The 22993-nt window shown below is 43.0% G+C and overlaps 2 protein-coding genes across 2 annotated transcripts; one reads left to right on the plus strand and one right to left on the minus strand.

Moving 5' to 3' along the window:
• Positions 1 to 603: 603 nt before the first annotated feature.
• On the minus strand, positions 604 to 11591 carry rassf9 (Ras association domain family member 9). The gene is made up of 2 exons (XM_084168484.1): positions 11417 to 11591; positions 604 to 3170 (listed from the first exon to the last, which is right to left on the minus strand). The coding sequence occupies exons 1-2, from the start codon at positions 11461 to 11463 to the stop codon at positions 1826 to 1828; spliced, it is 1392 nt and encodes a 463-aa protein (XP_084024610.1). The 5' UTR covers positions 11464 to 11591; the 3' UTR covers positions 604 to 1825.
• A 1500-nt stretch (positions 11592 to 13091) lies between these two features.
• Positions 13092 to 19976, plus strand: nts (neurotensin). The gene is made up of 4 exons (XM_084168526.1): positions 13092 to 13161; positions 15028 to 15089; positions 17598 to 17801; positions 19744 to 19976. The coding sequence occupies exons 1-4, from the start codon at positions 13101 to 13103 to the stop codon at positions 19888 to 19890; spliced, it is 474 nt and encodes a 157-aa protein (XP_084024652.1). The 5' UTR covers positions 13092 to 13100; the 3' UTR covers positions 19891 to 19976.
• Positions 19977 to 22993: the final 3017 nt, after the last annotated feature.

The raw sequence follows: 22993 nt of genomic DNA on the forward strand, positions 1-22993 counted from the left end.
GCTGTGTCCAGGTACTCCGCGTTGCGTTGTGCATAAGAACAGCCCTTAGCCGTGGTATATTGCCCATATACCACACCCCCTCGGGCTTTATTGCTTAAACATACTGTACATGTCAGTATGTTTAGTTTGTGACTCAGCCATTGATGTCTTTAGCATCATTCCCAACCCAATACCATCCTAATCCACAAATAACTGTTTGTCCAAACTGGCCTGTAGTAATTGCTAACGCTGAGGTTGCCACAACAGGAAGAAAAAAATACAGTAGTACTTTAATTGTCATTTTGCGAGGCTTTCATCTCCTGCTGATCTGATGTAGACAGGTAAACTCACTACTCTTACAGGTGACATCATGGGACCCAATCTAAGTCCTGGCTCTTTGCTTGGCCCTCTGGGATATTGGCCAGTAATGTGCAGCCCACAAATACACTTTGAGAACCTTTTAATTCTATTAAGAACAAGCTATGATGTGCCCTGTTGGCTTCTTTTCATCTTTGGTCCATGTGCTTGCCAAAGGAAGCTGAAATTCACAAAATAAGCCAAATATGCACTAAAATCTGCCAACAGCAGCCGGGGTACTATAAGTGGAAAACATGTATTTTTTTATCCCTTTAATGGTTAGTACAGAGGGTCAGGGAAAGTAATCAGCGCAAGGATTGTTACCAAATCACAGAAACAGAGTGCCCCTACAGTACATTGTATTAACTAGTCGTTCATAAGAACAATAGACAGCTAACAAGGTGACCTCTTTTATTCTGTTGTGCAATATCGTCTCCAACATCTGTAAGATCTGGGATATCTATTGACATCAGAAAATAAATTCAGAGGTATCTGATTTTCATCCAATTTGGGCTAAACCGCCTGCTTAAAGCACTACACACTAACTAGCCCCTTGTTCATCCAACGAGACGGGCAAGGCACCAGCGACAGGGCCTTCCACATTGTAATGTTCAGTCTCTTTCATGCTTGCCAGAGCTACTTAGAGGCTTAGAGAAGGGGAGAAGCAGGCAATTAGTGTGTGAAATAGATATCCCCTGCTTTTCCACCACCAGCCCTGGTTTGCCCAGAATACACTATGTTACCTCTGTCAGCAATACCTTGAAAAAACAACAACCAAAAAATACCTTGACAAGAGAAGAGTGCATGCTTTAGTTTGTGCCTGCCTAGCAACCATCTCCAGTGGAATCGATGGAATCACTAATGGAGTTTTAGAGAAATGTTAAGCATTGTTAAAAAACGTGCCTTTATTGTTGCAGTAAAGAATGCACTTTTATTTTTTTAGCTTAAATGGCTTTCATTTTATATGAATGATAGTCACTAGCGGCACACAGATTGAGAAATGTCTAGTTTGGCTTTATATGCTTTTGGAATGTCTATAAACATACAGTTTAACAAATAGTCTAATGCTCCAAAACAAGAACACAAATAAATATAGTTTTCCCTTACATCTAATTTTTCTTTTGTCATTTTGATGAATCTCAGTGTGACATTATATCATCAAATAGCTTATGAAGAAAATATGAAAATATTATCCTTTACAGTTTATAACAAAGGCAGAGTTGTACAATTCTACATCTACAAAAGTCTGCTGAATGTTTTAATATAAAACAATCATTTTGTGTTTTGTGTTTTGGTTAATCTATCAATACTTAATGAAGTGTCAAACAATGGGCACATCAAAAGTAGGAATAGTAAGAAATTACTATTAACATTGAAGTAGCAAATGTGTCGGTGTAACTCACTGATTAATACAGTTTCAAATTAATGCACCAGGCAAATATCGGGATTGTCTATTGCCTTCTGAGGTGAATCCAGAGAGGCAGACATCTCAGACATCAGTGTCCAGCGGTGGCAGGATCATGTCCAGGCAGGGAGACAGTGAGTCCTGACTGTGTGTGGAGCTGATCCCTGTGTCTGAGTCTGTGTCTGTAACATCTGTAGGGGACAGGCTGTGTTTCAGTCTCACTGCCTGTGGAACAGTGCACGGGGCCGGGCCTTTCATTGTCCCAAGCCTGGGCATTTCCTGCACGCTGTCCCCCACCTGCAGTGTGCTCAGCTGGGAAGTCAGCTGCCAGCACTCCTGGTCCTTGGAGAGTAGTGTGGATTCATAGCGCTTCAGCTCCTTCTCCAGCTCGGCCGTTTGGGTGTGAAGGGACACACCGGTGTACAGGCTAAGCCTCAGTTCGGCCTGCAGTCTCTCTAGTTCTGCCGCTTCCCAGGACTGGTCTGGGTCGGAAGTGACCCCAGAGCCTGCCGTTGCCCCCTGTAACTGAGTATCCTTGTCTGGGACCTCCGGCAACACTAACATGGCCCTCGCCAGCTCTACGTCGATGTCCTGGGACAGCTGGGCTATAAGTTCCTCGTGCCTGAGCAGCTGCATCTCCAACTGGGCCACCCCGTCACTAGTATACAGGCACTCCTGCAGCAGCTCCTGCTCTGAGACCCCTGGCTGGCTGTCCAGGCTCTGGTTGTGGCTGTGTGGGAAGGAGATTGGGGAGAGTGAGGAGAATCCCTCATGGAGAGGCTCTGTATCCTGTTGTCCTCCCTGCAGCTCCATCTTGAAGCGTTCCATCTCACAGTCCAGCTCCCTCATCCTCTGGATCTGATGCCGGATGGTGTGATCCTGTTGGATAAGCAGCTGAACCATCCTGTCTATCTCCTCTCTGCCCGGAGAAGATCCCACTACCCTCTTCTCCTTATGGATCTTCTCCAGCTTCCTGAAGGCCTTCTTCACCATCCGTTTCTGCCTCTCCACTGGCAGCGACTGGGAGTACTGGGCTGGGCCTTGCTCCCATCTTTTAGCCCCCTTAGCCCCCTTCGATTTGGCCCCCTTCTTGCCTCCTGCTTGGGGTACAAAATCGCTGGCCTTGACCAGGGTGAACTGGATGAACAGTCGTTGGTCTCCCCAGGCGTTCCATAGCCTGAGGATGCGGGTTAACGGGGGCAGAGCCCTCTCAAAGCCTTTCCAGCGCTCTAGCAGGCAGAAGTCTTTGGGGTCGCCGTGCAGAAGCCTCTTGCTCTCAGGGATGGTCTTGTGGTCATCCAGCAAGGCCTGCACTATGTCAGCACACGTTGTGTGTTTGGTGACACCGCACACCACCTTCTCCTCATCGCACACCGACACCTGGATCTCCTTTCCTGGCACAGTTTCCTTGTCGTCTTTGTCTTCCGCCCTAGAAAAAAGACAAATACAAAACGAGTTTGAATAGTCATCAGGTTCTGATATGGTAAGACTAGGTTATACAGTGTGTCAGACATCAATGGGTATAATTGAAATAACCATTGAACAGCATGAAATGTCCCAAAATTTAATGATGTGCAATTATGGATAAACCTGGTTTTTTGACGTGTCATTTCATTATCCTAATAGCTTTGGGAAAAAGCACATCCTATGGTTGGTTGGTGGTCTTCCATCAAGGCAGTCGATGAGCAGAAAACGTAGTCACTCAATTTGCTCAGCACTCCGATTCTGATTCTATTAAATAGTTACTCATCCTCTTACTCATCAGACATGATCACTTAATGATTCCATTCTGAGATATTTAAACTCCAAAGTCCTCATTTCCATAAAAACCTGATCAAAAAATCGCCTCCAAAATAGGCTTTTGATTATATTCCTTATTTAACTCAATGTTTCATTCCGTTGTCTCCTTTCCATGATGGGAAAAACCCAGAGCCATGGGCCATGAACCATGAACCATGTACCAGAGCCACCTAACATCCATCCAGTTCAGATCAAACGACGCAATGCAGAACAGATACCTACAAAATTAATCACATTAAGCAACAATCAAACGTAATGACCAGATAGCGTTTTGTGACATGGCAATTCTGTTGCAGTACAAGGCATAGCTCAACAGTAGCTGACTGGCTAATATGTTTCAGGCTAATGTCCCTAGACATTTAATATAATATCTCACATAAGAACATCTAATATGTCCTATAAGTCCTATAACTGTATCATATGTCCAAAGGCCAGATCCTGCACCATTCCAGTACCAAAGTATCCATATCGTTCTCATTGTGTGGCTTTCATTCTTTCATTCCATGAGATCATAGATCATACCACACATGGTTTTTGGGTCTGATATGGTGAGAGTCTCGTCCTAGTCTTGGTCTCTGGTACTGACTCCATTTTCTGACTGTTGGATAAAAGGGTATCTTAGTCTATATCTGCTCTATCTGTTTGCGGAGAGATAACCTTCTCTGACCACAAAAGCCAGGTTTGGCCAACATCAAGCTTTTCAGGCATCCTGGAGGCAATGTCAATCATCCCTCTACCAGGCACGAACAAAGTTTCAGAGTGGCCCCTGGATGACATAGCCAACAGTAGTCACCTGTTCAGAACGACAGACGCTAACACGCATCTGACGCACATGTCTACTGTACAGTCAGTGAAGGGAGAAATGTACAATAAACAACTTCATTCAAAAAGAGTTCAATGGAAAAACCAATCCCCCCTAGCTTAGCTCCCCGTGAAGTGTTGGGTTAAGCTGATTTACAATGCGATATCACCACGTAGTGTTACGGTTTCCAATGGGCGTAAAAACACACAGGTGGAGCATTGTGTCAACTCTGAGCTGAACGAGACCTGAGGAATGCAATATGTATGCAACAATGCAACAGGTTGGTTAATGGTTATGGAGACCCTTGGAGACGAACAGGGCATGCAAATACCTGAGCTATGCAGAGAGAGGGAAAACAATCTCCTCGACACGCCTCCAGCATTCACAGACAATCACCATGACGACTTTGACCAAACCATTCCTCCACCTCTTCCCTTGGAAACCCAAGGAGCACTCAGTAACTTGAGAAGTTGGAGACTCTCTTCAGTCTCTCGAAATGTAAAGACTGCGTTCTCCTGTCTCATTGAGGAGAACAGTAGAGTATGGTGGATATAGGACTGCGTTCTCCTGTCTCATTGAGGAGAACAGTAGAGTATGGTGGATATAGGACTGCGTTCTCCTGTCTCATTGAGGAGAACAGTAGAGTATGGTGGATATAGGACTGCACACTCCTGTCTCATTGAGGAGAACAGTAGAGTATGGTGGATATAGGACTGCACACTCCTGTCTCATTGAGGAGAACAGTAGAGTATGGTGGATATAGGACTGCACACTCCTGTCTCATTGAGGAGAACAGTAGAGTATGGTGGATATAGGACTGCACACTCCTGTCTCATTGAGGAGAACAGTAGAGTATGGTGGATATAGGACTGCACACTCCTGTCTCATTGAGGAGAACAGTAGAGTATGGTGGATATAGGACTGCACACTCCTGTCTCATTGAGGAGAACAGTAGAGTATGGTGGATATAGGACTGCGTTCTCCTGTCTCATTGAGGAGAACAGTAGAGTATGGTGGATATAGGACTGCGTTCTCCTGTCTCATTGAGGAGAACAGTAGAGTATGGTGGATATAGGACTGCACACTCCTGTCTCATTGAGGAGAACAGTAGAGTATGGTGGATATAGGACTGCACACTCCTGTCTCATTGAGGAGAACAGTAGAGTATGGTGGATATAGGACTGCGTTCTCCTGTCTCATTGAGGAGAACAGTAGAGTATGGTGGATATAGGACTGCACACTCCTGTCTCATTGAGGAGAACAGTAGAGTATGGTGGATATAGGACTGCACACTCCTGTCTCATTGAGGAGAACAGTAGAGTATGGTGGATATAGGACTGCACACTCCTGTCTCATTGAGGAGAACAGTAGAGTATGGTGGATATAGGACTGCACACTCCTGTCTCATTGAGGAGAACAGTAGAGTATGGTGGATATAGGACTGCACACTCCTGTCTCATTGAGGAGAACAGTAGAGTATGGTGGATATAGGACTGCACACTCCTGTCTCATTGAGGAGAACAGTAGAGTATGGTGGATATAGGACTGCACACTCCTGTCTCATTGAGGAGAACAGTAGAGTATGGTGGATATAGGACTGCACACTCCTGTCTCATTGAGGAGAACAGTAGAGTATGGTGGATATAGGACTGCACACTCCTGTCTCATTGAGGAGAACAGTAGAGTATGGTGGATATAGGACTGCACACTCCTGTCTCATTGAGGAGAACAGTAGAGTATGGTGGATATAGGACTGCACACTCCTGTCTCATTGAGGAGAACAGTAGAGTATGGTGGATATAGGACTGCACACTCCTGTCTCATTGAGGAGAACAGTAGAGTATGGTGGATATAGGACTGCACACTCCTGTCTCATTGAGGAGAACAGTAGAGTATGGTGGATATAGGACTGCACACTCCTGTCTCATTGAGGAGAACAGTAGAGTATGGTGGATATAGGACTGCACACTCCTGTCTCATTGAGGAGAACAGTAGAGTATGGTGGATATAGGACTGCACACTCCTGTCTCATTGAGGAGAACAGTAGAGTATGGTGGATATAGGACTGCACACTCCTGTCTCATTGAGGAGAACAGTAGAGTATGGTGGATATAGGACTGCACACTCCTGTCTCATTGAGGAGAACAGTAGAGTATGGTGGATATAGGACTGCACACTCCTGTCTCATTGAGGAGAACAGTAGAGTATGGTGGATATAGGACTGCACACTCCTGTCTCATTGAGGAGAACAGTAGAGTATGGTGGATATAGGACTGCACACTCCCATGGAGGTGTCAAACTCTTATCAGTGGTGTAAATACATTAACAAAATGTCAACATCAATCATAGTTAAACTAGTGCATTTAACATAATTAATTCACGTATTTGAGGATTTGACAAAATAGCATACGCAGCCTTTTCCCCAAAATTAACTGAAAAATACATTTAAAAAACATAGAAAAGTTGCATAGACACATTCACACATACACACATCCAATTAGTGTTATGGTGGGCCAGCTGACCTAAACCCTCAGCTGTGCAGGAAGTCACAGGAAGCCAGAACACTAGAGGAAGGGAAGCACCTGTGTTTGTCCTGCAGGGCCACAATCAGTGGAACAACGGCAACATCCTGCCACTTCCTGCCAGAATGCTAGTCTATGTACAGGGAGGAGGAAAACATGAATTCCATAACTGGAGCTGTGTAAATATGGAACATGAGGTGCGCACCTACTGTAACGTGAGCAACGAATATGGGTATATTGTGTAAGTATGTCTCCACATGTCTGGACTATGGATGTCAAATTAACTGTGTTGGGAATAGTCCCCATCCGGCACTGATACATATTCACATCATGGTTAGTGGCATAGTTAGCTGGCCTTTTTTCCCACTTACGTTTGAGGCAGCACCCGAAGCAGAGACCTGTGTCAAAACGTGTTCTGTCTCAGTGAGGAGAAGAGGACAGTACAACTTGCTCTCTCTCACTCTTGAGGACAACCATGTTTACACTTAACTGGTGATAAGATAACAGTGAACTGGTGCCAACAGTAGAAGTACACACTGTGTAACACTGGGAATGGTTTGTCTCCTCCGCTGCTGTCGAGCCAACTCCCTGCCTGGACAAATACAAAGACTGCATGGACCATTGGGCTGATTTAATCAAAGCCAATACATTCATGAGGGCTGTGAACTGGTGTTTCACTTCATGTGCATAGCTAGGGAATATGTTATGGTTTGGGGCAGGAACGTATGTGGGCGCCTACATTGATAAACTTAATGATATACAGTACTTTATGATAGAAATGTACATGAATGTGCTGATGAACTTGAGCGTGCCAATCGTAAAAAAAAAACTAAATACAAACTACACACAATCAAAGTCTACATACATGTAGGTTCTATGTCCTACTCAATGTCATTGCTGATGTCAAATAAATCTGTATCATTCAATAATTCCTTATTGCATATGGAGCTAAATGCTGAGTAATCTACAGAAACTTGAGCAAGCACACTTGACCCCTGTGTGAACTTAAAGGGTAGATGTTGGAAGTACATAAAAGCCTGTGGTGGAGGAGAAACCTTATTCCATTAAACTACCAGGTTTGTGTGTTTCTGTCATCTACGTTGGAACACCACAGTATTCGTAGCTCATGCCACAATCACATTGCTAGAGCGCTTCTTGTTCCCTAAGACATATCATAAAATGTAATTTAATACAGTACAAACAATCTCATCAATTTAAAAACCACCCTTGGCAAATGTACTCTGAAGAATCACATGCTTTTGGTTTAAAGTTTGAACAAGTCCCAACAAGTGAGACCAAATTATTAGCGCTCCTCTGTGTCACAACGTGTTGACTGAGTGACACTATCAACTAGAAAAACAGGGAAACATAGATACATTAATATTATGTGACAGTTGCCAATCTGTGATACTATGAACGTAAACATTTGTTGAGCTGTTGTTATCCTATCAGTGGAGGCTGGTGGAAGGAGCTATAGGAGGAAGGGCTAATTGTAATGGCTGGAATGGAATAAACGGAACGGTGTTATGTTGCTTCACATCCATATTCAAAGTACGTAACAAAGTAACAGAGCCTGAAGAGTAAGACAGGAACGGTTCTTGAAAGAGTTGTAGTAGAGTGAACGCACCAGACAGTTTCACCTCTAAATCCTTCTAAAGATAATAGAAACCATCCTCATTTTTCATATGTAATCAAAGCCCATCCATTCAATAAAAGAAAGCCCATAGTAAATGGGAGCGAATACTGTACTGTACAGTAAGTGGGGTTAATCCTGTTTGTTTAAGGCCATGTCCCACAGGCAGTTTCTCTAACACAAATACCCATGTGGAGGGCTACTATCAAGGGACGAAACTGGAGGAGACTAGGTCGTCTGTGTCCCAAATGGCAGCCTACCCTATTGGCCCTGGTCAAAAGTAGTGCACTAAATAGGGAATAGGTTGCCATTTGCGATGCAGGCTGGAGAGGCTCCCAGTTCCTGGCTCTTATCTAAAGAGGATGAGGGATTTGGAAGGAAATAACATCACTTCTCTATCTGGTTTCGTTAATCTCTGAGGATGACTCCCAGTCAGATAGGCATCTGGGAGAAAATACCAAATAATCTACACCCTTCCCCTAATCCTTACTGTATCATATGGTTGTGAAAAGAAGTGGCATCCACTTTTAAAGGAATGTATGTTTTTTTCTGACTGTTTCAAAGGGTCAAATCTGAATTGTCTGACTCTCAGGGTAAATTGTTTTGATCCAGCTGAACATAACCAAGATTCCTGTCTATCTACATCAGGGGTGTCAAACTCATTCCATGGAGGGCCGAGTGTCTGCTGGTTTTTGGTTTCTTCTTTAAATTTGTGTCCAATTAAGACCTAGAAAACCAGGTGAGGGGAGTTCCTTACTAATCAGTAACCTTAATTAATCAATCAAGTACAACGGTAGCTCAGTTGGTAGAGAATGGCGCTTGCAACGCCAGGGTTGTGGGTTCGATTCCCACGGGGGGCCAGTATGAAAAATGTATGCACTCACTAACTGTAAGTCGCTCTGGATAAGAGCGTCTGCTAAATGACTAAAATGTAGAATGAGAGAAAGCCTGCAGACACTCGGCCCTCTGTGGATTGTGTTTGACACGTGATCTACATGTTTCAAAGGGTCAAATCTGAATTGTCTGACCTTCAGGGTACATTATTTTGATCCAGCTGAACATAACCAAGCTTCCTGTCTATCTACATATTCTAACATAGAATACAGCTACAGCATATCATACTGAATATATTTTCCCCTTTAAGGTATATCTAAGCCAATCTTAAGGAATGAATCCAACTTGGTGTATATCCTTGCAACACAACTTCAATTGTTAGCTAGTCTTAAAGTAAAGTCACCATTGACATATCTAGAGATCTGAAAACGTGAGATAATTATAGTTGGCCAAGCTGCTGGGTAATTACTACACAACATGAAAAAATTACCTACTGAGGCAACTTGAGCTGAGACTGTTTGAAGTTATCAAAGACAGTTGGACTAGACAGATAAATACTTCACTTGTCGTCAGCTGTGTGTGCAATGAAAATACATTAGTGTCAGACTGGTGCCACTGCCACAATCAGGGTTAGCGATGAATGCCTGAAGAAATGTGTAAATATGTTTTCCTTTGCTTCGACCGACATAAAACTGCATATCTATATTTTCTCATCACTAAGGTTATGTCAGCCATAACAAAGTTAATTCAGCCAAACAAAAGCCATTAAAACATTTTTCTCTATACATTTTTTTAAAGATACTGGAGTAGATCGGAGCTTTGCATCCTAGATGTGGACTAGCCTATAGCATGACAACATGCAACATGTCCATTAAGCAGGGAGGCATTAGATGGTGGTTTTAGATAAACCACATCAAATGCTTGCATTTAGGTATCTTAACAACAAACAATTATTTATTTGACCCAGCATCGCTCGTGGCTAAACAATAAATCAATTTTTTAACACCTTTCAAAGGCCATCTAGGGCCATGAAACATCAAAAAGGGAACCGAGCCACTTAAGGAAATTGCTCAAGCAAATTATACAAGTGTCGATGACAGGATCCCTCTAAACTTGAACCAGGAATGCTCTCTCCCACTAAACAGTCTCTCAGGTAGAAACGTTTTATGAAAAACTATCTTAGGTTTAATTACAGACTAGTCTGCATCTTAAGAGCAGGTCAACTCTTATTTGATTCCATCTTATGTCTTTCTGTCTGGCCTAAAACCTCACACCAAAGTCTACAGGGATATTTTACCAGGAGTATTTTATTTTAATTATATAATTATAATGCATGAAATAATGATAAGAATTCCATGTCAGACATTTTCTCCAGTGCACAATGTTAAATGAACCCTAGTAATAGCTGATGTGACACGGCCTTGAGTGTCAAAACAAACCTAGGCAAGAGTTTACAAAGTACTGAGGTAGGTATTGTTCATGGTCTGAAATGTATGTGTTCTTATGTTATTACCATGTTATGACCCCCCTCAAATGTCACTACTGTCATGCCAGGTATAATTTGTCAGACTGAGTGATAGGAGTCTGCTAACAGTCATCTGTTCATCTAGTGTATAGAGTTGGTCTAACTTAGATGTATTGACAGCCACACTTTCCCATCACCACACACACACACACACACACACACACAGTCTACATACAACATTAAAATGGCCATTTCACCTGCTTACAAAAACCTCCCACAATTTCAACAACAAAAAATGGCACCATTTACCTTCACTGAGCTGGAGAACATGCTAAAGAGTTACAGTGTATCAGAGTCTGGATGAAATGCGAAAATAGCCGTTGCTGTTTTCTCCCACATGAATAGATTCGGAAATGAGAGCTGAATTGTTGAACAGCCACATTGGTGGTCTTTTTGGTCAGATGCATAAATCAATTATGTGCGTAAAATGAGGAATGTTTAGCACCCGGGAGAGGAGCATAAGTTCCCTCCGCCACATGTTAAATGTGCCTCATATACAGTATTCTACAGTTCTGAAAGCAACAGGTGAGAACAAAAAAAAAAGAATATAAAAAATTACCTGTTTTTCAAACGCGCTTTCAGAAAGTTCTTCCCGAATGGAGCCATAGCAACTATAACACAATTATCCAAAATGAGGCCAAAAATGGGTTACAGTCACTGCATGGCCGGACGTCCGTGACTTTTTCTCAAACTGGTGTAGGTTTGTCACTCACCAAAAAGTTGAACACTGTCCCAAATCGAAACTCTTGTCATAGCGCACTTCAGTGAGAGGCCGCCCCATCGTAAAACTGAGGGTGGCGTTTATCCAAAAATGGATGCGTAAATCTCAGCCGCACTTATTCTGCGCGTTCAAAACTGTTATTTTATAATGGCTAACACATCAAAGTATACATTTGTCATTTTAAAAGTGGACAGAACAGAAGACAATATCTGTTTTTTTCCTGTGTAACTTTCTTTGATATACATTGGGAATATCGATATTCCCATTTCTGTTAGAGAGAACAAATCATTCATGCGTTCATGTTTTTCATATATGGACTATTTCACCCCTGTGTTCACTTGAGAATAGTCGTTTTGGTGGCATCATTAATGGTTTCCCACAATCCAGTCATTTATTGCAGCCCACTAGGCAGCATATGAATGCGCGATGGAAGAGCAAGTAGCCATCATTTGCTTGAGACTGACGTCTAGCGGGAGTGCATTTTCATCAAGATAGCATGACCTATGTATGGTACAATTAGACTATAATTCATCGCTGTTTGGGATTACCAGTAGCCTATGGTTTTTGATAGCAGTTGTTAATATATTATTACACAAAATGGTTATTACCCAAATAATGTCTATATTTATTTCAAATGTATGACAATGGAATCGTTTAAAATAAATAAATAAGAAAACAATATACTATAATAATCACACACATTTTGCTTGATAGTTGAATATGGTGGAAATAATCCTATAATAAAACTCTCTATACCCATAGTAATAACTTCAAAGCATCTGGTCTCAAGGTAAGAAGAGTGATACAACTTTCATTTTACTACATTGAACTAGGCTTGATGAGACACCACTAAATCATCATTTAGACACCAGCTAAAACACAGAAATAACTGTTAGAAAAATATTGGGGTTTATAGAGTATTTGTAGAGCCCTGAGAGTGTGTCCCTGAATCCCAGTGAGACAGGGGGTCCTCAGCTTCATACACACAGCTCGCCTTCACAAACAAATCAGGAAACCAATCAATCTACCCACGCTGAAGTAATAAAAATAACCAAATATGAAAATAACCACATCTAGAAGTTGTATGACGCCAAACCTTGATGTGTGACACGGGGGTGACGTCTGATGTCATGATGACACAGCGCCGGGGCTCGTGGGTTGAGAAAGAGGGGGAGAGGGTGTTGAGAGAGAGAGAAAGGGGGAGAGTGGAGGGGGACGGAGGATGAAGGCGGGGGGAGGGGGGGTGAGAGAGTGGTCCTCTGACATCATTCTACCTCTTATATACTGAGGGAATGGAGCCCAGTGTTCTTCACTTCCTTCACTCTACCTAAAGCCAGGAGGACTCAGTCACACTGTCACTGACAGGAAAAAGAGAACACAGGGATAAACAGACTGAGTGAGTACACTCCTTCTCCTCCTTCTCCACCTCCATCTCTCTCTCTCTTTCTGCATCTGACCCCTAACCCTATGGACTTGGGTCCTGCTTAGCTAGCTGGATTCAGAGTGTGGGATTTTCTCCAAGATGCAGGCACAGTTGGCGTGTGTACTTCTCCTCTGTTTGACGTGTGGCATATTATGTTCAGGTAAGCACGGGCATCCTTTGACATCCTTTCCTAATGATGCTAATTGATTTGCTACCTTATGAGTATTATATTGGTTGCATTGTCAACTGATTAGGTTGGATTATATCTTGAAAGAACAGGACATATACTCAGAGACTAGGGACTAACTGAATTCCTCTCAAACATACTTTTGCAACAGGTGGATTTCACCATGCACACTTTCTTGTCCATTCACATCCATTGACTACCCTGACATTCCTATCAAGTAGACATAACCTCTCTGAAAATATGCTCTGACATAGTGTATTTTGTTATTTATATGTTTGTAAGTATTTAGAACCCATAAATGACATTATTTTATTAAATCATGTTTAGTTGAAATTCTACAAAATTCAATTCACCAACAACACAAGTTTAGCAAATTGAAGGTAATCTTCTTCAACCTACTTCATATGTAAAGTACATACCTGGAGAGTTGTATTACATTGCAGCAAAATATTAATACAATACATTCATTTTCAACATATTTTTGGTATGCAACGTTCTAGTGGGGTAGATCTGCAGAGATACAGGGTGTGCATGGGTTTATTCTAGCCCAGCACAGAACTGTCCATCTATTCATTTAATCAATGCCCTAGCCTAGTTGTCTCAGGTGTTTTAGAGCTAAGACAGCCAATTGACACTTTCCAGGACCAGGGTTTCTGACCACTGGGTTACTTAATGCATCAACACACATCTGACTGTCCACTCGTTGATTACCCCCCTCTCTCTCTCTCTCTCTCTCTCTCTCTCTCTCTCTCTCTCTCTCTCTCTCTCTCTCTCTCTCTCTCTCACTCTCGCTCTCTCGCTCTCTGTCTCTCTCTCTCCCCCCCCCCCCCCCCCCCTCTCTCTCTCTCTCTCTCTCTCTCTCTCTCTCTCTCTCTCTCTCTCTCTCTCTCTCTCTCTTTCGCTCGCTCTCCCCCCCTCTACCTCTCTCTCTTTCTCGTTCTCTCTCTCTCGCTCTCTCTCTCCCTCTCTCTCTCTCTCTCCCCCTCGCTCTCCCTCCCGATCTAGCGGCACCCAAAAGAGCCGTAGCCCTTTCCTGCAGTAAAATGACCAGATCGCCCTCTAGTGGCCTCATGGGTGGAATGTTATTAATATTTTTCATTATTTCATAACTAATAAACATATATTTTAAAAACAACAGACGAAAATCCGGTGTTTCTACTGTATGTCAAACGGTTTTGTTATATTTCAGACTTCTGTGATGTATATAAAGTGTAATGTTGGGACGCAAACTCAAAATGTAATACATTTCAACTCTATACCTGACATGGTACAGGTGTCTTCTATTTTTTAAGCCCATAACCATGCGTTTGAGGTGTATACTTTTGTTTCAAAGTAGATTTGTTTAAGACTACCAAGAAACACTCTGTGTGACCCTGATTTAGCCCACTGCAGTATTAACTTCCTGGCTCAAGGAGAAAAAGTGATTTGATTGAACATCTAATCAAGGTTTGGTTATCTGAACTCTGTGATACGCTTCAAAATGCATATCAAAAAGCTTTGAGCTTTTCTTGGTTGAGTTTTATTGCACCTCTAGCCGATGTTTGAGGGTGCCTAATGGATCAGGCTGTAACAGAAAGTTAGTAGGCTTCAAATCGGCTCGCGAGGATTAGGCTATGAGGGCTACATTTGCACCAAACAGATAAATTAAGTTGGATAAAGCTGTTGTAGGAAATGCTAGAAAAACATTAAGTCAAGGCGATAGAAATAACGTTTTTATTGAAATGTTGATTTCAGGATTGGAGCACAAAATACCTGTATTATACCTGTATTAGTGTTGTTATATGCCTACCTGTATGATACCTATATCTGTACAACTCTTGTTTTGTGTCTATCTGACAGATGTTGACCAGGAACAGCGGGCGATAGAGGAGGAGCTATTGAGCAGTCTCTTTACTTCAAAGGTACTGTACTGCTTCCACTTTGCACCTGTCAGATCTGAGATGTGTGTGCGTGTGTGTGTGTGTTTGTGTGTGTGTGTGTGTGTTTGTGTGTGTGTGTGTGTTTGTGTGTGTGTGTGTGTGTTTGTGTGTTTGTGTGTGTGTGTGTTTGTGTGTGTGTGTGTTTGTGTGTTTGTGTGTATGTGTGTTTGTGTGTGTGTGTGTGTTTGTGTGTTTGTGTGTGTGTGTGTTTGTGTGTTTGTGTGTGTGTGTTTGTGTGTGTGTGTGTTTGTGTGTTTGTGTGTGTGTGTGTGTGTGTGTGTGTGTGTGTGTGTGTGTGTGTGTGTGTGTGTGTGTGTGTGTGTGTGTGTGTGTGTGTGTGTGTGTGTGTGTGTGTGTGTGTGTGTGTGTTTGCAGGTAGTGCCCCTGTAACGCAGGTGCTCTTTCATGGGGGCTGGATATAGACCTGTCCTTTAGATATGTCATCTTCCACTCTAGGTTTCTGTTTCAACTTTTTCGTTGTTGATTCTATTTGTTCATAGTTTCACAGGTTTCTGTACACACACACACACACACACACACACACACACACACACACACACACACACACACACAAACACACGTACACATACACATACACATACTCATACACATACACACGCAATGGGAATTGAATTAATTGATTACTAGAGGAACTAAAGGAGATGGAACTGGAACTAGTGGAGCCTGTAGACTGATTACCTGAGCTAATACCATTCAGATTGTCCTGACAGCAACATAGCGCTGCGCGGCCACACACACACACACACACACACACACACACACACACACACACTCTCTCTCACTCCCTACTCCCCACTCTCAGTCTGATAAATGAGTGGAGATGAGGCGGACACACTGAGACATGACTATGACAAATAAGCTCTGGGATTTATGGCTTATTATGTTTCTAAGGTTCCTTGGAGGGCTGATTGTAATAATAGGTGGCCAGATGAGTGATGGAGTGCTCAAGAAGACACTGGAGAGACAGTGTTGTATTAGACACACGGGTTTTCCTTTTCCCTCTTTAGATTCTATACACATTACACATGGTTCCATTGGGGATCAGTTTGCTAATATCTGTTGAAATAGGTTGACTATTGTTTCCATGACACTTGTTGATGTTCTTCTTTGGCGGCTGTTTGACAGGCCATAAAAAAGACAACTGCACAAATGATCAGTGCTGTTAAACAACAGTTATTATTTCATAAGTATCTGTCATGTCAATTTATAACCACTGCATGTGTTCACACACATTTGACTTAACAGAATAAAAAAGAGTGGAATTAGACCAGGGAATTAGACCAGGGAATTAGACTAATGGCTGGATTCAATCCATATCGCTGAAGTATCACGGAAGCTCACGTTGAAATTCAAAAGGTAATCTCCGACATTTGCAGCGTTTCCGTGAGCCGACATTTGCAGCGTTTACCGTGAATGCAGTCTCCGCTAACGCGGGAACGTTGCCTTTTAAATTTAAATCGAGCTGTAACGCGCATCTTCCACGATACTTCTGATTGGATTGAATTGAGGACGAAATCAATTGGTGAGTAAGGTGAGATAAACTTTTTCTGGATAAACCAGTAGTCAGTGTTAATAATGGCTGATGTAGTAATCTAGCCAGTGGATAATCTCGGCACCCATAACTGTCATGACAGACTAGCCAGTGACAGACAATTCAATAGAAATGGGGACGGGCCATTAAAATGGCAGTTAGTTGCGCTACTGGGGATGCTGGCATTATTGGACCATTCCTGCTCCATAAAAACGGGATCCGTCCCTCAGTCCCTCATTGATTAAGTGATACTGAGCGAAAAGACGAAGGATGAGGCACAATTTAAAGTTAATCTACCTCTCGTCTCACAACCCAGTGTGTTAATAAAACAAGAGCTCATTTGTAATTGTAGGGTTTTCTAAATGTTAATCTTGTCAGGAACCCACAACACTATCCAGCCAGACCGAGACGTCCTATCTGTCGTGTCGCTGGGGGGGTTTATGGCTGCTCAGTACAACACAAATCCACTCGGTGACATTTCTACCCCTTGGCCTACAAATCCATATGTAATATCTAACAACTCCTCTCTCAACAATGGCGATGCCAGGAAATAAAAGTGCTATCCTTTGCCATCTATAAAAGCAAAGCTGATAGGTGAGATGGGGTTTGAGGTGATTTAGAAGCTCCAATCTTATGTTCCTTATGACTCTGTTCATCATTGTCAGTGACACCCGGGAGGGAGTCTGGGCTGTGTACTGTTAGGGACTCGGCCCACGCACAGGGGCCCCCACAGGCAGCGGCAGGGGCTTCACACCATCCAACACCACAAGCTCAAACTAGATTATGACAGAGCAGGCTTGGAGCTAGATAAGGTTAAGATCTGACTGATCTATTGCCATGAATTGTGAGAGCGAGCAGAAAGCACACTTATGCACACCACACACACACACACACACACACTGTCTTAATTATTTCCTATCGTCTCCCACATGAAACAGAGCAAGCAGAACGCCCCCTACTGGCGTTTGTCCCTGGTGAACGTGTGCAGGATGGTGAACAGCCTGATAAACAGCCGGTTGTGGAGAGAACAGGAGGAGTACAACACTGGGGAGGAGCTGGGGGAGAGGCTGGCCTCCCTGCCTGAGCCCCTGGACGAGCTCCTCGACCTACAGCACATCTGCAGAATACTGCAGCCCCGAGAGGTGAGGGACGCACACAGGGATGCATGCATACATACATACGTACACTGGGATATACAGACACTAAGGGCTGGATTCAGAGGTGTCGGAGGGGGAACTGCGTTAGAGCTATCCACAAGCGGCTCGTTGCGTTACCTTATTGCAGACGCTGCCATTGGATGCAACCAAACCACAGCCGACTCTAATCCGTCCAATCCCTTGAAGCCGAGTCAGAAATTCATGCAGCCGCTTTACAAGTTCAAACACTCGAATTAGACTGATAGGCTACAATCCCCCCATCCAAATGAACAGGAAAACACCTCAACTACCTCAACTAGCCGGTGCCCCCGCTCATTGACTCTGCACAGGTACCCCCCCCTGTATATAGCCTCCCAACTGTTATTTTATTTTATTTCTGCTCTTTTTTTCTCAACACTTATTTGTTGTTGTTGTTTTATTTTACTTTTTTTGAAAAAAATTAATTCATTGTTGGTTAAGGGCTGTAAGTAAGCATTTCATGGTAATGTCTACACCTGTTGTATTCGGCGCGTGTGGCAAATAAAATTTGATTTGATTTGATTTGCATCAGCCTAACATCAATGGTTTGACATTTGAGAGTCATTATTTCTAACATGGATAGAGCCTACACTTCCTGGTACCCTTTTGAACTTCTAAATGCAGTAGGGATAATAAGTATAGGAGTGGTTTGTGACACACAACAGCAGCCGCTCACTGATACAGTATGAAAAATGTATGCACTCACTAACTGTAAGTCGCTCTGGATAAGAGCGTCTGCTAAATGACTAAAATGTAAAAAATACAGTTTGTCAGCTCATACCGCAGTTACACCTCCAACACCGTCAAAATATCTGCTATGCGGATGTCGGCCAATGCAGATTAGCGCTCAATCTGATTGAGTCAGGCCACAGATAGGGATGACTATACCGACACCTACAATGACAGAGGCTGATACACTGCAAAGATAGACATTTTCCCATTTGAATAGAACAACTTTCATGCAGACATATGCATTTTAAGAAGGTCTCACACACACACACACACACACAAAAACACACACACACACTCACACACACACACTCACACACACACACACACACACACACACACACACACACACACACACACACACACACACACTCACACACACACACACACACTCACACTCACACACACACACACACACACACACAGAAGGTCTACAGAGAGCAGTACACACACACAAAGACATATAAACAGGGCCACACACATATCGCTCACTCAAGCTCACCCACGATGAGCGTCCATCCCTGGGCCCTGCACAGCGCTAAACACCCACGATGAGCGTCCATCCCTGGGCCCTGCACAGCGCTAAACACCCACGATGAGCGTCCATCCCTGGGCCCTGCACAGCGCTAAACACCCACGATGAGCGTCCATCCCTGGGCCCATCACAGCGCTAAACACCCACGATGAGCGTCCATCCCTGGGCCCATCACAGCGCTAAACACCCATGATGAGCGTCCATCCCTGGGCCCATCACAGCGCTAAACACCCACGATGAGCGTCCATCCCTGGGCCCTGCACAGCGCTAAACACCCCTCATTAAATGCCTATCCTTCTCCTCATGTTGATGTGCACACGGTCAGCTCCACATCTCCTCACACGTCATGGTCGAGGTTTCTTCAGATCACCTGTTTTCTCATGCATGGAAGAACACACTAAACACTTGTTTAAACCACAGCTGCATAGGTACAGCCAGCCATTATCTGATGTCACGATTATTATTAATGTCTGCGTTCCAAATGGCACCCTATTCTTTAAAGTGCACTACTTTTGACCAGAGCCCTATGGGCCTTGTCAAAAGAAGTGCGCTATACAATGGAATATAGGGTGTAATTTGGGACGCATACCATGTGTTATATTTGCATTATGCACCAGGAGTGGCTTATTCTGTCTTTCTTTACAGCTGCTTGGCAACTCTCAAGAGTACTTAGACGCCGATCAAAACAGTGACAACCCGCTCAAAAGGAAATCACCGTATATTTTTAAGAGGCAAGTGAAAAACACCAAAGCTCGGAGGCCGTACATCTTGAAGCGGAGGTCATTTTACTGACCCACCCCTGGGAGGAGAAAGAAAGACACTATACATTCTGTGGATATGTGACCATACGTGCTCTCTGTTGTAGTGTTATAACTGATGTTTCCGCCGTGTTTTGTCTATACAGATGATATCTCAAACCTGTGTCCATCGCTTTAGGTCTCTACTCACATTCTAGGCCCAATCCTGCTCCAAATTTAAATAAAAGCAAACAAAAGCAGTAAGCAAACGTGTGTCTTTTGAGAGACTTTATATTTACTATATTTGTTCACTACATTTAGTTATTTCCAATGTGATTAAACAATACATATTTAAAAACCACTGAGACGTGACAGTCTTTTTTCAGAACTCTAGCTGCTTATGATAGCAAACATCAAAATGAGAGCAAGCATTATCTCACTGGTTTCCTTTCAAGTCACATTTAAACCATCTCAGGGACCAGTCAGCAACATCCCATTTTGGAGATTGGATTTCATTAAACATCAGGGTGATATAGCTACTGTCACAGAGATACACGTTTCAGATTAAAATTCAACACGAAGTAAAACAATTGTGAGGCAAAAGTTCTGTGTAGCCTCTTTAACGTTAGAGAGAACATAAACGGGGAGAGTGGGGTAAGTTGAGCCAAAGGGTTAGTTGAGCCACCCCCTGTTTCTAGGAAACCATACACAACATTTATCATGTGACCAAATATTTAGGAAGAGGTCATCATTTCATGGAGTCTGTGAAGGAAGAAACCACATGGAAAAAGTGGTAAATTAGGTCCCAAAAAACAGATTTTCACCAAGTGAAATGAATGTATTGTGTTAGAGGTTTCATGATCCTTGTATTTAAACCAAAGTAGACTGTTGTATCCATCAGTTGGGGTCTCTTTAAGCTATAATATGAGGTCCTAAACCGAGCATGAAAGTGCATCCTTGTAGCTGTGTGGGCTAATATAGTCAAAATGGTTGCTTTGCAATTGTGCCATTTCGCCAGGGTCAAGTTGAACCAATGGCTCAACATACCCCATACAAATGATCATTACATTTAGTCAGTTTTATGCATTATAGGGCCGACTCCGACCTGAGTTAAGAGTGTAAATGGAACGGAATTCCCTTTGTATGCACTTTTCTCTCTACACGTATTCTGGCTTTAAACTTAAGCATGAGAAAAGCATGTTATTCGCCTGCTATTCTTATGGGTGGGAGATTGAATAAATGAAGGTGTGGCAGAGGTGTGTCTACAGATACAGAGAACAGGAGGGCTTCTTAAAGAAAAACTAACAGGTCTGTGAGAGCCGGAATTCTTATTGGTTGGTAGGTGGTCAAATACTTATGTCATGCAATAAAATGCAAATGAATTACTTAAAAATCATACAATGTGATTTTCTTTTTGTTTTAGATTCCGTCTCTCACAGTTGAAGTGTACCTATGATCAAAATGACAGACCTCTACATGCTTTGTAAGTAGGAAAACCTGCAAAATCGGCAGTGTATCAAATACTTGTTCTCCCCACTGTATGCTGTATTCTGACCTTGACTTAATGCCTTAATAATTCCACCACCTTTACATGTGAGGAAACCATGAATAAGGTCTGATCGAAAAAAACACCATTCTCCATGCACCGTAATTTACAACTTGATAAGAGCCATTTATAAGAGCTAAAGTGGGGGGAAAAAGTATTTGATCCCCTGCTGATTTTGTACGTTTGCCCACTGACAAAGAAATGATCAGTCTATAATTTTAATATTTGAACAGTGAGAGACAGAATAACAACAAAACAATCCAGAAAAACGCATGTCAAAAATGTTATAAATTGATTTGCATTTTAAATGAGGGAAATAAGTATTTGACCCCCTCTCAATCAGAAAGATTTCTGGCTCCCAGGTGTCTTTTATACAGGTAATGAGCTGAGATTCGGAGCACACTCTTAAAGGGAGTGCTCCTAATCTCAACTTGTTACCTGTATAAAAAACACCTGTCCACAGAAGTAATCAATCAATCAGATTCCAAACTTTCCACCATGGCCAAGACCAAAGAGCTCTCCAAGGATGTCAGGGACAAGATTGTAGACCTACACAAGGCTGGAATGGGCTACAAGACCATCGCCAAGCAGCTTGGTAAGAAGGTGACAACAGTTGGTGCAATTATTCGCAACTGGAAGAAACACAAAAGAACTGTCAATCTCCCTTGGCCTGGGGCTCCATGCAAGATCTCACCTTGTGGAGTTGCAATGATCATGAGAACAGTGAGGAATCAGCCCAGAACTACACAGGAGGATCTTGTCAATGATCTCAAGGCAGCTGGGACCATAGTCACCAAGAAAACAATTGGTAACACACTACGCCGTGAAGGACTGAAATCCTGCAGCGCCCGCAACGTCCCCCTGTTCAAGAAAGAACATATACAGGGCCGTCTGAAGTTGTTGTGGTCAGATGAGACCAAAATCGAGCTCTTTGGCATCAACTCAACTCGCCGTGTTTGGAGGAGGAGGAATGCTGCCTATGACCCCAAGAACACCATCCGCACCGTCAAACATGGAGGTGGAAACATGCTTTGGGGGTGTTTTTCTGCTAAGGGGACAGGACAACTTCACCGCATCAAAGGAACGATGGATGGCACCATGTACCATCAAATCTTGGGTGAGAACCTCCTTCCCTCAGCCAGGGCATTGAAATGGGTTGTGGATGGGTATTCCAGCATGACAATGACCCAAAACACACGGCCAAGGCAACAAAGGAGTGGCTCAAGAAGAAGCACATTAAGGTCCTGGAGTGGCCTAGCCAGTCTCCAGACCTTAATCCCATAGAAAATCTGTGGAGGGAGCTGAAGGTTCGAGTTGCCAAACGTCAGGTTCGATACCTTAATGACTTGGAGAAGATCTGCAAAGAGGAGTGGGACAAAATCCCTCCTGAGATGTGTGGAAACCTGGTGGCCAACTACAAGAAACGTCTGACCTCTGTGATTGCCAACAAGGGTTTTGCCACCAAATACTAAGTCATGTTTTGCAGAGGGGTTAAATACTTATTTCCCTCATTAAAATGCAAATCAATTTATAACATTTTTGACATGCGTTTTTCTGGATTTTTTTGTTGTTATTCTGTCTCTCACTGTTCAAATAAACCTACCATTAACAT

The sequence above is a fragment of the Coregonus lavaretus genome, assembly GCF_964263955.1.
Source record: "Coregonus lavaretus genome assembly, chromosome: 9".
Lineage (NCBI taxonomy): Eukaryota > Metazoa > Chordata > Actinopteri > Salmoniformes > Salmonidae > Coregonus > Coregonus lavaretus.